General features: G+C 43.0%; 1 protein-coding gene across 8 annotated transcripts in view; it reads right to left on the bottom strand.

The window, feature by feature from the left end:
* Positions 1-14,892, bottom strand: part of NCKAP5 (NCK associated protein 5) — a 1,002,432-nt gene that overhangs the window by 109,647 nt on the left and 877,893 nt on the right. For all 8 annotated transcript variants that reach the window (XM_035305069.3, XM_078327941.1, XM_035305072.3 and 5 more), the window contains 3 exons: positions 11,429-11,611; positions 3,051-6,814; positions 2,167-2,344 (listed from right to left, as the gene is read on the bottom strand). In XM_035305069.3, the coding sequence (XP_035160960.3) occupies positions 2,167-2,344; positions 3,051-6,814; positions 11,429-11,611 (4,125 nt within the window). The remainder of the gene's footprint in view (positions 1-2,166; positions 2,345-3,050; positions 6,815-11,428; positions 11,612-14,892) is intronic.

Here is a 14,892-nt window from a genome sequence, read left to right as displayed (position 1 = left end):
CATGTAATGCATTGCATATAGACATTGTTTTCAACCAAAATAATTACCATGAAAAAAATTCTTTGCAACACACTTTAAAATAAGCAGACAGCACATATACCTTGAGCCCTAGTAGGGGGAAATTCCCTTCAACTCTGAATTTTAAAAGGTTCATGGGTATTCACATCAATGTGCTGTGGTGTTACAATACATTTCGTTTTGCATTTAATCTCCTTCCTACATGGGCCAATAACACATAATAAATGAGTTTTCACTCCTATTTTTGTACTAGTCCCAAAGGAGTCTATAGCAATGTTCTTTCTGAAATTAGTAATTTTAGCCCAATCCATGCTGATGATTATAGAGATGAAACAAAAAGCATTGCATTTTAGATTTAAAAAATGACTAGTTGGTCAACTATCCAGGTTAATAACATTTCTCTGTATGGAAAAGCTTCTTTCTCAGCATGACTAATTTGTCTTGGAGCTAACTAGAAAAATTACCATATATTTATTGATTATGTATATGTGGGATCATTAGGGAATTTTTGTACTTCACAGAAAATAATAAGAGTGTTTCTTGCAGATATTCTGGAAAGACCAAAGGACCCTGTGAAAGGCTGCAGATGAGAAAGGAAAAGCATGGCAAATAACTTTAGCATTAGGAAGTAATAAGAAAATAAAAACGAAATTGTGGAAGCCAAATGCAGAGTCTTTTTGTTTTTTTTGGTCCTTCTGTACAGTGAAGATATACCCTAAGCTGTCAGGACCATATTAAATGGGGCATAGTTAAACTGAGTGCCTCTGATAAGGGGCTCTGCCAGGCTATCAAAGTTTTCCATCAGCTGGATTGAATTTCCAGCATATTGCACATTTTCACACATTCATTCTCTCCCCTTCCTTTCAGTGACACTACAAGGGCAGCCTTAGATATGCTTATAATTTGTGGTTTTATAATGCAGGGGACATCTATGTTTTCAAAGAAGGGATGATATCATGGAAGCCAAGAGAAGAAATGGTGTGGGGGAAAGACAAAAAAAAAGTTTGCAATGAACATAATCTGCATATAATTTTGGAGAGTTTATTAAAAAAAGACCTTATGGCTCTGTAGAGTCAAGAGCTATTTTAATAAAAAAAATTTAATCATCCATTTCTTTCAAATTAAAGTATACAAAACTTGAAGGAACTCTAAACCTCAAAAAGCAATTTTAGCTAATAATTAATAAGTAATAATGTCAACTATGGTTACTTTAAAATCTCCTCTTCTCTCGAATGACTCCAGAAAATAATGCATCATTACCTCATATTTAAAGTTTTCCCTCAGAAAATGGTAGCATGTACTATATTTTTATAATCTCTTTATGAGAGTACAAAAAGATATGGATATAGTAATTCCGTAAAGAGATTTTTTTTTTTTTTTGCGTTTAGCTGCTCTGAAACTTACCGAAAGGAACAATGAATACTATCAAATCATTTACACAAGTACATAAGGAATGTAAGGAGAATAAGTGTAATTTAAGGTAATTTTAAAACAAAAATATTAACTGAAACTAGTACACCCCAGGAAAATATAAAAATACTCCTTCATTTATTTTTTAATTTTTAAAAAGAAGTCTATTCCCTGAGTTCCGACCCTCACAATAGGCTAAATAATAGAAAGCCAAGTTCCAAAAAAGATTTCTTAGCCTTAACAGCCTCTGTCTAAGTTGCATGAATTGGTACATACAACTTCCATAAAACATGAACAATGCTTAAATCAAATCATCCAAATAGGCAATACTCTCTTAAATTGTCTAGCACTTTTATTTTTAAAATCACATTCATTCCTTTTTGGTTGCTGGTGATATTAGAAATAATCATCGAAGCAAATTTCCAGCCCAATGGTATAATGTGAAATGATGCCGGTAGCATCATTTGTCTGGACTCATTGCGATTATCCTCATCGTTCTGAAAACAGCTGGGAAAAGTGGCATTTCTGAGAGCCAGGCCCACTCAAGGTCCAGCTGCTAGCTCTCTGCTGCAGTTGTCACCAGGATTTCTCTCTCTTTTTAGAAAACCCTTTTCACTGACCTTTTCTTTCCCCCACTACAATCTCTTACCCATACATTTTCATTAGCAAACAGTAGAAAGAGCTCAGCCAGAACATCTCAGATTGTAGCACTTGGTACCAGGATGGTGGAGCACTTACCAGGGAATCTTCTGATACTTCCATATCAGCTTTGATTTTCATGTTTTTCTTGTGATTTCCTTGAGTGTTGATAGAGCTGCTGGTGAGACAGGAACCCTGAGAACTGCCCTTTAACACATTCCTGCAGGAAGCATTACTTGATCCACTTTCTGTCTGTGGAGCTGCTTTCTTATCAACTCTGCAGGTAGAAAGCGATTCCTTTGATAAGTTACCTTGCTCTTCTTCAACAACTCTCCTTTTCCCAATCTTTTAATATTTAAAGTAAACTCCTTGTAGCTCTTTGTCTTTAAACCTTTGAAGGATAACTGTTTGTCACAGGCCTTGATCAAATCTTCAAATATTCTAGTAGTGTGTCAATTTAGATTTGACAATATAATGATGTATTTTTTATTTTTATAATTACTTGTGGAGAGGGGCAAAATAAAAACCACTGAGGAGTGATTACTAAATATATTTTTAGCTTAGGAGGGTAAGAAGTATAATTATTTCCGGAACGTTTCCAAGTATATGTTTGCTAGGTATAATCAATGAAAACCACATGCTTTAAAACGTATGTGTAATTTTCTTCCATTTCATGCCATCTGGGTACATTCACAGTTCCTAGTGTAGGTTGAATTTCTATCAACCCTAATAAAACTTACCATTCTTTAATTTCAAAGACCATTGGTTTGGTTAACAAAGTAACATGGACTAAATTATCATTTTATTGCTAACTTTTATTTCATTGTTTAAATTCTGGCTAATGTATAACAGACTGCTACTATTCGTTTCTGCTTGTATGAAAAACACACTTGACTGGCATTTAACGCACAGGAAGCAAACAACTCCCTTTAAGGTGGTGGAGGGACCCCTCTACATTGCTACCTGCTTTCCCAGTGAGTTACCTGTTCAAGAGTTCCGTCATGAAGGTGTCTTTTGTTGAACATGTAACAGGGCTGTGTCTCTTCCTTGGTTCAAACTTCAGTTGGTTGTAAATGTCCTGTGGTGTTTTCCGATTACTTTTGCTTTGTAAACCGCCGACTGGATTGTCTGCTGACTTGGGGTCCTTGATAAGCTCGTTTTCTATCTCACACGGTAGTTCAGGCTTCTTTTTCTCTTTTTTTCTTTCTGGTTTTAGTTGTTTGTTTCCAAAGCCCAAGACTTTTGCATCTTTCTTTTCCACTTTGGTTTTGGAGACATCCATTTTCCTGCTACTGAGAGCTGGAAGTCTACTCTTCCGAAAACCAAACCAGCTGGCAAAAGAAGGCCCAGGCTTCTGCTTCGCTTCCACAGAGGTGGGCTTTGTTTGTACTTGGCCCTTTTCCACATTTTCCTGAATGCACAACATGACCTTTTCTTCGATTGTGGGTGAGAGGGGGGCTTCTGAACTCACAGCATCAGTCACGGTTGCAGAGGCATCTGGATGCCTTCCAGAAGTTTCTAGCTTGGATATACTGCTTGTTTCAAAAGTATTTGGATGCTGAGTCCTCCCTGGGCTCTGCAGGGCTTCAGGAAAGCCTGTTTGGGTGGGTGGGCACCTGTGGCAATCACCGTCTGGTTCCCCAAGTACAGCCACACTGGGGCACTCTCCTTGGGCGTAGGCCTGCTGATCTTCCTTTTCAAGTGGGTTGAGGAGTCCTTCAGCCTTTGGAGGGACCCTCAGAGGCAACTTGCTTGGGCTCCCATGCTGACTGGTGGAGCTGCTGGAGCTCCCCAAGGAGCCCTGCCTGGAGGAGGGGTGCCCCAAGGGCTTCCCAGCACTGGGGAGACTCTCCGACATGGGAGCAGAAGCGATCTTGTTGGGAGAGCTTTCTGTGGAAGAGTTCTGCCGGGTAAGAGAATTGCCTCTCTCAGCAGTATTGGTAATGATCTGAGTTCGAATTTTGCCTGGCCCTTCCATGGGGGGCGTGGAAGGCTTGTCTCCTGAGTGTGTGCTGAAGCTCTGGCTACGGGCCTTGGCGCCATTCATGCCTAGAGCTGGTTTTAGGTGTGGTTTGCTGGAGGAAAGGGATCTTTTCATGGATCGATTATCTATCCCGTCCCTTCCATCACTCCCAGGGATGCTACTTTCCAATGACTCTTGCAGTGCTGTTTCCAGGGGAAGCTTCTCAGCTAAACTGTCCTGCACTTGTGAGTCCAGTATGGTCACATTTCTTTCGCCAGCTGTGGCTGCCACGCTTGCTGGACTCTTGGAGTCCCCTGGCTTAGACTTGTTCACAGCCACAGAACTTTTGGAGGCCTCATTTAAACTATCTTTTTCATGTTTCCCTGGCACAGTGGAACTTTTCCTGAGCAGCTGGGGAGACTTGATGAGAACTTTGAGTCCCACTGGAAGGCGAGTTTTCAGTCCTTTTTCATGAGCACTTTGACAACCATGAGAGCTGTTATGGCTTTTGGAGGGTGATGACAATGATGAGGGACTGCTGACCTGAGATGATGGTGACTCATTTACCCCTAAGTAGGAAGGCTTGGGGGATGTAGAGGCTCTGTCATTCAATTGTCCTTTTCTCACTGGAGATACACTTTTGGAGGGCGTTATTTCCAGTGGCTCATGGGTTGAAGGAGAATTCCTGGAAGTCTGTAATCCTGCATCCATCTGTGGGGCCCCAAGTGTTTGACGAGGAGAGGTTTTGGGGACACCTCTCTTCGGAGAGACTTTTGGAAGCCCCAGGGCCATTACGGTGAAGGGGCTGGAGGGGGCATGAGCAGGGCATCTGGTTTGAATTACTGCTTCTGGGGAGGGCATAGGGTGAGTGAAGACAGGTTTTTTGAAGGCCACAGACGGTTTCTTCCTCTGCACTTCTGTTGTGGCCTGATTAGATGAAATAACTGGAGCAGAGGTTCCTTTCAGCAGAGGGGATTTGAATGAGGTCCTTGCTATTTCACTGGGGAGCCTGGTTTCAGACTTGGTGGATGAAGGTGCTAGTGAATAGTCACAGCTGGGCCTGGATAGCAGTGAGATGGACCTGCCTGGAGGGGGCGGAGGAGAAGGGGATTTCGCCCCTGCCTCCAGCCCAGAGCCACAGTGCTCATCCCTCGTCGGGGGCTCTCCACTGTCATTAGAGTCAATGTCAGGCCTTGACAGCGACCCTGGAGTCTGACTCTTGGGGTACTGGACCCAGTCCCTCCTGCTGGGCATTCTGGAGCTGTGCGGAAGTTGGGCAGGATGTTTTGGAATGTGTGGATCTGGTCGTAATTCAAAGAGGGGCCCTGGGGTCTCAGTCTTCATGAACCGTGTGAGTTTCCCAGGTGCTAAGGCTGGTGGTTTTTCAAGAGTCACCAGGCCAGATGAGGGGAGTAGTGCAGTGGCCTCGGCCTCCATTAATTTTGACTTCTGAGGTGAAGACTTGCCTCTGGCAGGTATTTTTGTCAGATTTTGCTTTTGATAGATGCCCACGGGAGCCGAAGACCTGGAGTTACTCTGGCATGATACAGTGTGCATTGGTTTGACCAGCTTTTGCTGCTGAGAATTTTGTGTCACTGTCCTGGAGCTGAAAGATTCAGTGGACACCTTGGGAACATTATCTACATTATCTTTTGGAATGTTTTTCTCAGTGTCTTCTTCAGACCTTTTAAAGAAAGTATAGTCTCTTGCAGCAGCTCCTGGCTGTAAACAAGCAATTCCCTGAGGTAAAAGTTCAGTATGTTCTGCCTTGGGTCCAGTAGGAGCCGAATTGATAGAAATTTCATTTCTGGTAACAGTGACAAGTCCAGTCTGGTGAGAGCTAAATTCAATGGGCTCACCATCTTCCGCATCAAATATCACAGTAACACATTCTTCTGAGGAAGTCCTTTTTACAACTCTTTGCTGCTTAATGAAACTAAACGTCTTTGGTCTAGTCTCTGAAGCGATGGGCACTTGTTTTTCCTCCTCATCAGGAGACTCAAATAGAGACTTTCCAAACCCCACAAGGACATCCAGGTTCTCCACGGACTTATCAGTGTCAGCAGCCAATGACACGTCTGAAGGACTTTTCTCATCGCTGCTCTCTATGTGCAGCTCATCGAGCGTTTCATTATCATCAGTGTCTGAAAGCTGGAGGTGGAGAGCCACACGGCTGTGGCCTTGGCCTTGTGGTTCCCTCTGTACCTGAGGCGCCTGCACACTTGGGCACAGCTTGCTTTCCAAGGGACAGCTGCTGGCACAACTTGTCAGCTTTTCAGGTCTTTCCCTGGGATAAACTGAGGTTGTGCCTTCCAGAAAGTGTTTTCTATTCATCTCCCAGCCAAACAGACTGTCAGAAACACTGTGGGTTAATTTTCTGGCATGTGGCCTGTAGCTCTGGTTTGGAACCGCTTGGAGCAGCGCTAAGGTGGAGTCATCGCCTGCATCATCGTGGGAATCTAGATCATAAACAAATGTCTTGTGGGGCTCCTTGCAGGGGCTCCCCAGGTCAGCTGCTTTGCAGGGGGGATACTCCTTGACGCTGCTACTTTTAATTCCTGGAGAATAGATTCCTTCATTTGAGTTCATGCAATCTTTATAACCCCATTTGGTTATCAATGATGGGGGTTCAAGTAACACTTTTCGCTTCTGTAACTTTCTTAGCCCTTCCAAAATGTGGCTTTCCTTGATACGAGTTGGAGGTAGTTCATTTGTAGGACTAGCAAAGCCACTTGGGAGCGAAGAATCAATACTTAGCCTTTTATCCCAGTTTTGTGATGATTGCTAGGAAAGAAAAGTAGACATCAGAAATGATTGAACCACGTAGATCACAAATATATAAAAGGAAAAGTCCATTATGGGACTTCATTTATACTAGTGGTTGATAAGTATTCACATATAAATGCCTACATTAATTAGTTAATTAATTTATTCACAAACTGTACAGCAAACATTGTTTTTGCCAGGTCCTGTGCTAAGCAGCACAGTGAACTAAGGAAATAGAAGGTAAAGACCCCGTCTTCATGGAGCACAGATCCCAGTAGGGGAGAGGAAACTGGTCATAACTAACTGTACGTCAAGGGAGAAAACAAGAAGTGAAATGTTGTAGATACTCTGGAGATTCAGAGGAGGGAGGCCACAGACAGGTCTATTTGGAGAAAGGCATATAGAAAAGGTATATAAATTTTTTCTTTTAAACTTACCTAGTTCTTGAAAGACAGACAGGTGTGCCTTAGGTTAAAGTGGGAAAAATGATTTCCAGGTGGGAGAAATGGGATGGGCAAAGACCTAATCCAGAAGGGACATTCAAGGTACATTGAGGTGATGACTAGAAGATGATATGGCCTTATTGTTGAGTGTCTACAAGAGGTACAGAGGGTAAAGCTGGAAAAGTAAATTGGTCCATATCTTTATGCTCACATTTGATAGTTTTATGACTGCATAACTTTATTTGGTAGGCAATGGGTATCTATGAAGATTTTCTTAAGTTACCACACATACACACACACACACACACACACACACACACACACAGCAGCTGGGCATTTGCTATTAGAACCTTATAATAATTATTCACCTACCAAATTTATAAGGGTCAATTTCCTGCCAGTCACTCTTCCCAAATGCCAGCCTCAGCTTTGGAAAAGTGTATGGGAAATGACATAGAGAAAAGACTGTGCTCTACATATTCATATTTTTTCATAGTATTGGTAATAAGAAATGGAAGGACAAAAAAAAAATGGTGCTAACATTTACTGAGCCCCTGTTGCATACCAGCCACTTACAGAGTGCTTTCACTCCATCTTCAGAACAGGCAGCTAAGACTCATTGATGGGTCTGTTAGAGATCACACGGAAAGAGCTGGAGCAAAGGTTTGAATTCTGGTTTCTCAGACTCCTTCTACAACACTGTCAATTTCGACTCAGTTCAAAAGTGGCCATGAGAGGACATGAGCCCAGGCAGTCTTGCTCCAGAGCCTGCACTCCCAATCGATGCAATACTACTAAAGTCAAGCTTAGCCCCTTTTCTCCCCTCTACCTTAGTCAGTGTCATAATAGAGATCACAGGTTACCCACACCATTTCTTAAACAGTACTTGCAGAGTATAGGGGGCTGACCTAGTGACTTCTTAAGAAAGCTATATGATTAATGGTAAAGAGCTTCAAGAGAAGGATCTGGGTTTCAGAAGTACACTCTATACCAGTTTGGGCTACATCAGTCTCCTCCCTTCCCCACATGCTTATGTGTAGGTTGAAAAAAAAAAATGTCAGAAACTTCCATTTGAATCTGGGCTTTTTAGTACACTGTAAACATTTGCTTACATTGGAGACATTTTCATGAAAATTACTCTCGTTATCAACAATGCACACATGTATTTATTCTTAAATCAAATTATAAATTTTCTTTAGAAAATTCTCCACTGTCAGAAATTGCTGGCAGTAGATGCTATTTGGTGATGCTGCCCCAGTTCCTCTTCCCTGTCCTCCTTTTGAAATCAGAAGAAATCCCATTAGCAAATCTGGGTATTACAGGTACACCAGGGAGCAGCTGCCACAGTGTGAGTTTCTAAGAATTTCCATGATGCTGATAGTCATGTTGACAATAAATAAGAGAAGCCAGGCCAAAGTTCCCCAAAAAAGCTCGAAAAACGTGGATCTATCTGATCCCCAAGAAGGCAAGTTCAGCCTCCTTTCTGCCTTTCTAGAGCCTGCCCTGTGCCGCACTGTGACTTGTCTCCGAGTCAGCAGCTGCAAACCTCCCAGGGCCCAGGCTTTCTGCCCAAGGAGATTAGCTACCTTTCACCTTCAGTCCTACATAGGAAGTTATAGCATTTAATTACTGGAGAAAAGCCTGGACCAATCTTGAAGCTTGGCGGTGGGAGAGGCATGAAGGCCCTGTGGGAGGGATGGTGGGGAGGAGCTGGCATTTCCCACAGGCAGATCCCTCCTTTGCTACAGAAGTTGGAAGAGAGTTGCTTTCGGGAAGCAGTGTGGTTGGCTAAAAGATGCTGCTGCTGAGGTGCAGGCCTGTGTTTAATGCCCATAGTCCTGTTTCTTACCTGGACAAGAATCTTATAATTTCTTTTTTCTAAAGGCTGTTCTTAGTTTTAATGGGAACAAATTGATCTCAATAACGAAAGCAACCTTTCCACATTTGAGGCTGATTCAACAAGGCCAGTATAACAGAACAATTAAGAGTGTGGGTTCTGGAACCTACTGCCAGGCTCTGCCATGTACTGCCTGTGGGATCTTGGGCCAGTCGCTTAACTTCTTAGCACCTCAGTGTCCTCTTCTGTGAAATGGGGAGAATAGGAGAGCCTGCTTAATAGGTGATTGGGAGCATTACATAATCTAATGCTCCTGAAGTCCTTAAAAGGCTGTGCTGCATATGGTAATTCCTCATCAATTAGAGCTGAGTTCCTTTGTAGGGCAGGCTAGTGCATTTCATGCAGGCTTCCTTTTTGTTTCTACACAGGTGTTTAAAAAAACATACTTGTGAGCTCAAAAAGTGCAATCAATCACATATTATTACATGAGTTAATATTCAAATTCATATGATACAAGTTAATTATGTAAGTTAATACTATGCAAGTACCAGCCCAAGGTAAGGAACTGCAGGAGCTTCTTAAGTAACACACATTTCAAATGTCTTCATGAATCTGGGTCTGGGTTGCGAGGTTCCTGAGAAACAAGACTGCTCACTGTGAGATGTGATAGGTGCACTGGTACTCTGTGGCCATGACAGAGCCTTATTAAGGATCCAGAGAAGAGCCACCTGAGTGTCCATGAAGTGCCTTAAGAAGCTTCTTTCTGCTCATTCAGGTGAGAGATTGACTTAGGACATTAAAAACTACTGTAATTGGAAGAATTCCAGCCAAAAAAATGAAAGAAAGCGAACAGGCTTTGAGAGGGAGAGAGAAAAAGAGGTGTAAGAGTGAAAAGAGCAGAGTGAGGGGCCCTGGGAGCCAGTGATATTCACAAAGCGAGGAAACGTCCCTGACCATCTTTACAGTCTGTTCCAAACTAGGCCCTGAGCACTCATTATTCAGAGCGCCTAACAACTCCTTAGAGGGAGCGATTTTGATAATGCGGCAGGCTCTGTACTTTGCATTGGAAGCCTGAGTCCAAGGGAATAAACCCTAAATGCAGACTTGAAATCTTCTTCTGAGTTCTTGTTCAGAGGACAACAAAGCTACTCCCTCATCAATATCTCCTGGGAGTTCTGGATTTTTCTTGGTTTCTACACTGCTAAAACCATGAACTAAATTTATACAAATGGTAGAAAAATGACCTCCAAATATTCTGATCTGGGGTTTCTATTCTTGTGTGCTCTTTCCTTTTCTCCAACATTAGGGAATGGATACAACAGCTATTTCAAATATTTCCCTTACATCAGTGTACAGAGAAGTCCACTCAAAGCATGAAGGAATCTCCAGCTGTGTGAACCCACTGTGCAGATGGGATCAATCTAGTAGCAGTAATTGTTAAAAATCCCGGTGGGCCGGGCGCAGTGGCTCATGCCTGTAATCCCAGCACTTTGGGAGCTGAGGCGGAAGGATCATGAGGTCAGGAGCTCGAGACCAGTCTGGCCAATATAGTGAAACCCTGTCTCTACTAAAAATGCAAAATATTAGCCGGGTGTAGTGGTATGGGCCAGTAATCCCACCTACTCAGGAGGCTGAAGCAGGAGAATCATGTCAACCTGGGAGGCAGAGGTTGCAGTGAGCCAAGATCGTGCCATTGCACTCCAGCCCAGAAGACAGTGCGAGACTTTGTCTCATAAATAAATAAATAATTAAAACCCTGGTAAAGGAACTCTTGGTATCTATATAAGTAGAAATATGCCTACCTACACTGAAGTTGTGGTCTCAGTCATCTCATCATGCTGCCCTCCAATTTATAGTCAAATAGTGTTTTATGAGGCTATGGCATTGATGAAAGGAGGTCATTATAATACATGAGCAGGTACTCAGCAAACGGTGGTTTCTTTCTTTCTTTCTTTCTTTTTTGAGACGGAGTCTCACTCTGTTGCCAGGCTGGAGTGCAGTGGTGCAATCTCAGCTCACTGCAATCTCCGCCTCTCGGGTTCAAGTGATTCTCTTGCCTCAGCCTCCTGATAGCTGGGATTACAGGTGCACACCACCACACCCAGCTAATTTTTGGTTTCTCAGTAGAGACGGGGTTTCACCATGTTGGCCAGGATGGTCTTGATCTCTTTACCTCATGATCCGCCCACCTTGACCTCTCGAAGTGCTGGAATTACAGGCATGAGTCACTGTACCCGGCTGTTTTCCTTCTTACCTTCCCAACCTCCCTCTACCTCCATGACCAAATCCTATCAGAAGAGGATTCTTTTCTGGTTCAGCTTGATGCCCTTGTGCCTTGAAAGGAGGCCTCACCCTTTTCCTGAGGTTCTTCCCATCGTGCCACGTGTAGGAGGAGCCACTGGAGTACTCGCTGCAGGTGCTTGAAAGAGACAGTTCGCTGCTGCTGCTGTAGGTGTTTCGAGGACAGAGATGACCAGGGATGACAGCTCCCAAGCCAGGGCATTTCAAGGCTGATTTTGTATTCAGTTGGTGTTCCTGAAAAAGCAGGACAGCTCTGAGCAAGGGCTTAGGTCAGAGGAGAGTAAATATCAACAGAACCTTATGCTGAGGTAGGTGGGAATACAGCTGCTCTTCACCTTATGTCAGGGGTACATTCAATAAACCCATGGTAGTTGGAAAGTCAGCTGAAAATGTACTCAATACACATTTCCCACAGAACATCACAGCTCAGCTCAGCCTACACTCACATTAGCCTACACTTGGGCAAAATCCTCTAACACAAAGCCTATTTTATAATAAACTGTTGAATATGTCATGTAATTAACTGAATACTGTGCTGAAAGTGACCATCAGAATGGTTGTATGCATGCTTATAGCACAGTGTCTACCGAATGTGTATTTTGCCTTCCTCATGAAGTTGAAAAATCCTGTCAAACCACCCTCAGCTGGGGATTGTCCATATAGTATGGTATGATAGTTAGAAGCAGACTTTGGAGTCAGACAAATCATAGGCTCAAATCTTGGCTCTGCCTCTTACTAACTGTGTGGCTGTGAGGAAACTATTTATTCTCTTACAGCCACATTTTTACTTTCAAAGAAAATCATGATACTATTATTTATCTCACAGGGTTATTGCAAGGACTAAATGAGGATCTAGTTGTGAAGCTCATCACAGTGTCTGGTCTACAGCAGGTGCTCAATTATTACAAGCTGCCATCATTATTAGGCAAAAGTACCACAATGGTGGTCTTATTTTATCTAGCCATACTGGTGAGAATATCAGATCAGTATCAAAACCTGACTCTAATGCTACAAAAGGACAAAGAGAGTCACATCTAACTACAGGGTTCCAGAGCATGCAAACTGGCTGTGAGTCTAATGGTCTGGATCCTGGGCTACCCACTGCCACTAAGCATGCACTCTTGAGCAAGGGAGACTCTAACTTCCATGGACTTTCATGTCCTCTTTTTAGAGGGTGCAGCTCTCTGAGATTTCTGCTACAGTTTCTCCTGGCTCTGATGGCACCATTCTAAGTCAACAACCAGATGCCCATTGCCTATCTGCATCAAAACTCAGCTATGACACCAAACTCAGGTATCATGAGCCTCCACTATAGATATAACAGGACTTTTCATATCCTGTCCTTGTTACCACTTGGCCGTCCCCATGGTAATAACCCTCACATCAAGTAGATCTGGGTTCTGGTTCTGGGTTCTGAAGGTTCAGGCTGTTAGAATTCTACTGCTTTCTGCATAAGGCTAGGGTAACAAATAAAGTTGTAAACATCCCAGCACATCTTGACAGCCACATTACAGGCCCCTCATGTAACAGATGAAGCTCTACAAACTGGACAGGCTAAATTAATTTACATCCCGACCACTGAGGACAGAATCTCTCTATTACCGTCCAATTCCAGTCTCCTATTTATATAAAGCTTTGTCTCAGAAACTCTTTGATGGGAAGCCATCTGTCTTTCTGTCACTTGCAGAGTGGCAAAGCCTCTTACTTATACAGTTTATTGACACTTTATGGGTGCCTTTCAGTACCTGAGTACTTATCACTGTTTTCCAAATGCAATTCTAACTGACGGTGACTAAAAGCCAGCTTGGGGAAGGAAGGTAATGATGATCCTACAGTACTTGTAGTAAATATTAAACCCCTATGTCAGTATATAGGGCATGTTTAATTTACTCGCTAATCAATATCTATAATGCTTAATAACATGAGATTTTCAGTATTAGACATCTGCCTTACTATCAATACTTCATTTTTGCTGCATAACAGTCTCTTTAAGTGATCTAAAAATGCCAAGAAATTTTACTACCCTATTTCTTCCCCCTGAAATTTGGCTCTAAATATCAGTGAAAGGAGAAACTTGTCTTAAAAATCAGGCTTTCAGCAATATCTATTGATTTATGACCTTGTTTATTGCGGATGTAACTTAGTTAAGGGGAGTTGATATTTGTATCTTCACAGATGCTGAAAACCCATAGGTCTGTCACAGAGCAGCAACTGCCATTTAAGCCTCAGCGCCTGTCGGCACCTGGAATGCACTCCAAACAAACTTTCAGAAATATCTCAGCAGGCTCCACTTCTACTGCGTGCTTTCTGTTTTCTCCATTCTGTCCTCTCACATTTTGTTGTTTAAGTAAGCGGCGTGGTAGTTGTTATTTAGAGCTGCCTCTGCTCTGAGAGATGGGTCTACTCTCCAGAGAGACAGAGACTGTCTGTGGTCCCATGAGGCTGTCCAGATCTAAACTCCAATGGCCTTTCTGCCCTCTGCCTGGATTTGGTTACACTTTACATTCTACCTTCTCGCAAGGTATTCAGGAAGGCTTTCATGTGATTCTCTTTGCCCTTCCTGCCTGTTCTTCCCACTACATCTACTAAAATTATACCTGTTTTCGCAACTCAATTCCCAGGCCTCTTTTAATGTAATAAGCACCCTTGCCCACTCACATCCACATGTATACCTCCTGTATAGATGCTGGGGTAAGATGACAGGAAACTAGGACTCAGAAGATGGGCTGGAGTGAGAAGGAATTCCTGCTTCTCCCTTGGCCTGAACTTGATATGCCCTGATGTGATGGTGGATACTTGAGGGAGGTGGAGAAGGCCTGTCACTGTCACTTGGGAGCAGGCAGGGGCAAGGGTGGTTAAGCAGAGAGGTGTCCTATAAGACAGCTTTTCACACTTTAATGTGAACTGAATCACCAAGGGATCTTGTTAAAATGCAGATTCTGATTCAGTAATTCTGAGGTAGGACCTGAGATGTATGTAGTAATTTTAACAAGTTCCCAGGTGTTTCAATGCTGCCATTCTGTGACCCGTGCTTTGCACAACAAGCCTCTAGGAGAAGCTATTAAAGAAGTCTGTCTCTTGTGTGGGTTCCCTAGCAGCACACTGTGGTGTCTCACAGTCTGACATGGGCTGTGCTGAGCCGGACAAAGGGAATGGCTGAGCCTGCCCACAGGCACGAGTTAGGGAGAGTGTCTGTGGTCCTGTACATGTACTGGTGGTTACAGAGTAATTCTGTGCAAAGAAGAGAAGGCAGCCACTCCTTTCTACTGGGAAATTCTCCCACCTTCCTCCACCTTGGAAAATCAATGTTTGAACTTATAAGGGATGCAGAATCCCTGACATCCTGGCTGCAAACTGAGCTCTTTTTCCCTACAGTTTCCTTCATCAGCATGTGATTATCACGTAGGATTATCTATTCCAGTGAATAACTGTTCTGTGGTTGAGTACTTGAACTCCAAGGCCATATATGAGGTTTAAATTCTGGCTTTCACCTGCTAGCTCTTTGAACTTGGGAA

This window comes from Callithrix jacchus, chromosome 6 (genome assembly GCF_049354715.1).
Source record: "Callithrix jacchus isolate 240 chromosome 6, calJac240_pri, whole genome shotgun sequence".
NCBI classification, from domain to species: Eukaryota; Metazoa; Chordata; class Mammalia; order Primates; family Cebidae; genus Callithrix; species Callithrix jacchus.
This window is presented reverse-complemented; position numbering and strand designations above follow the sequence as displayed.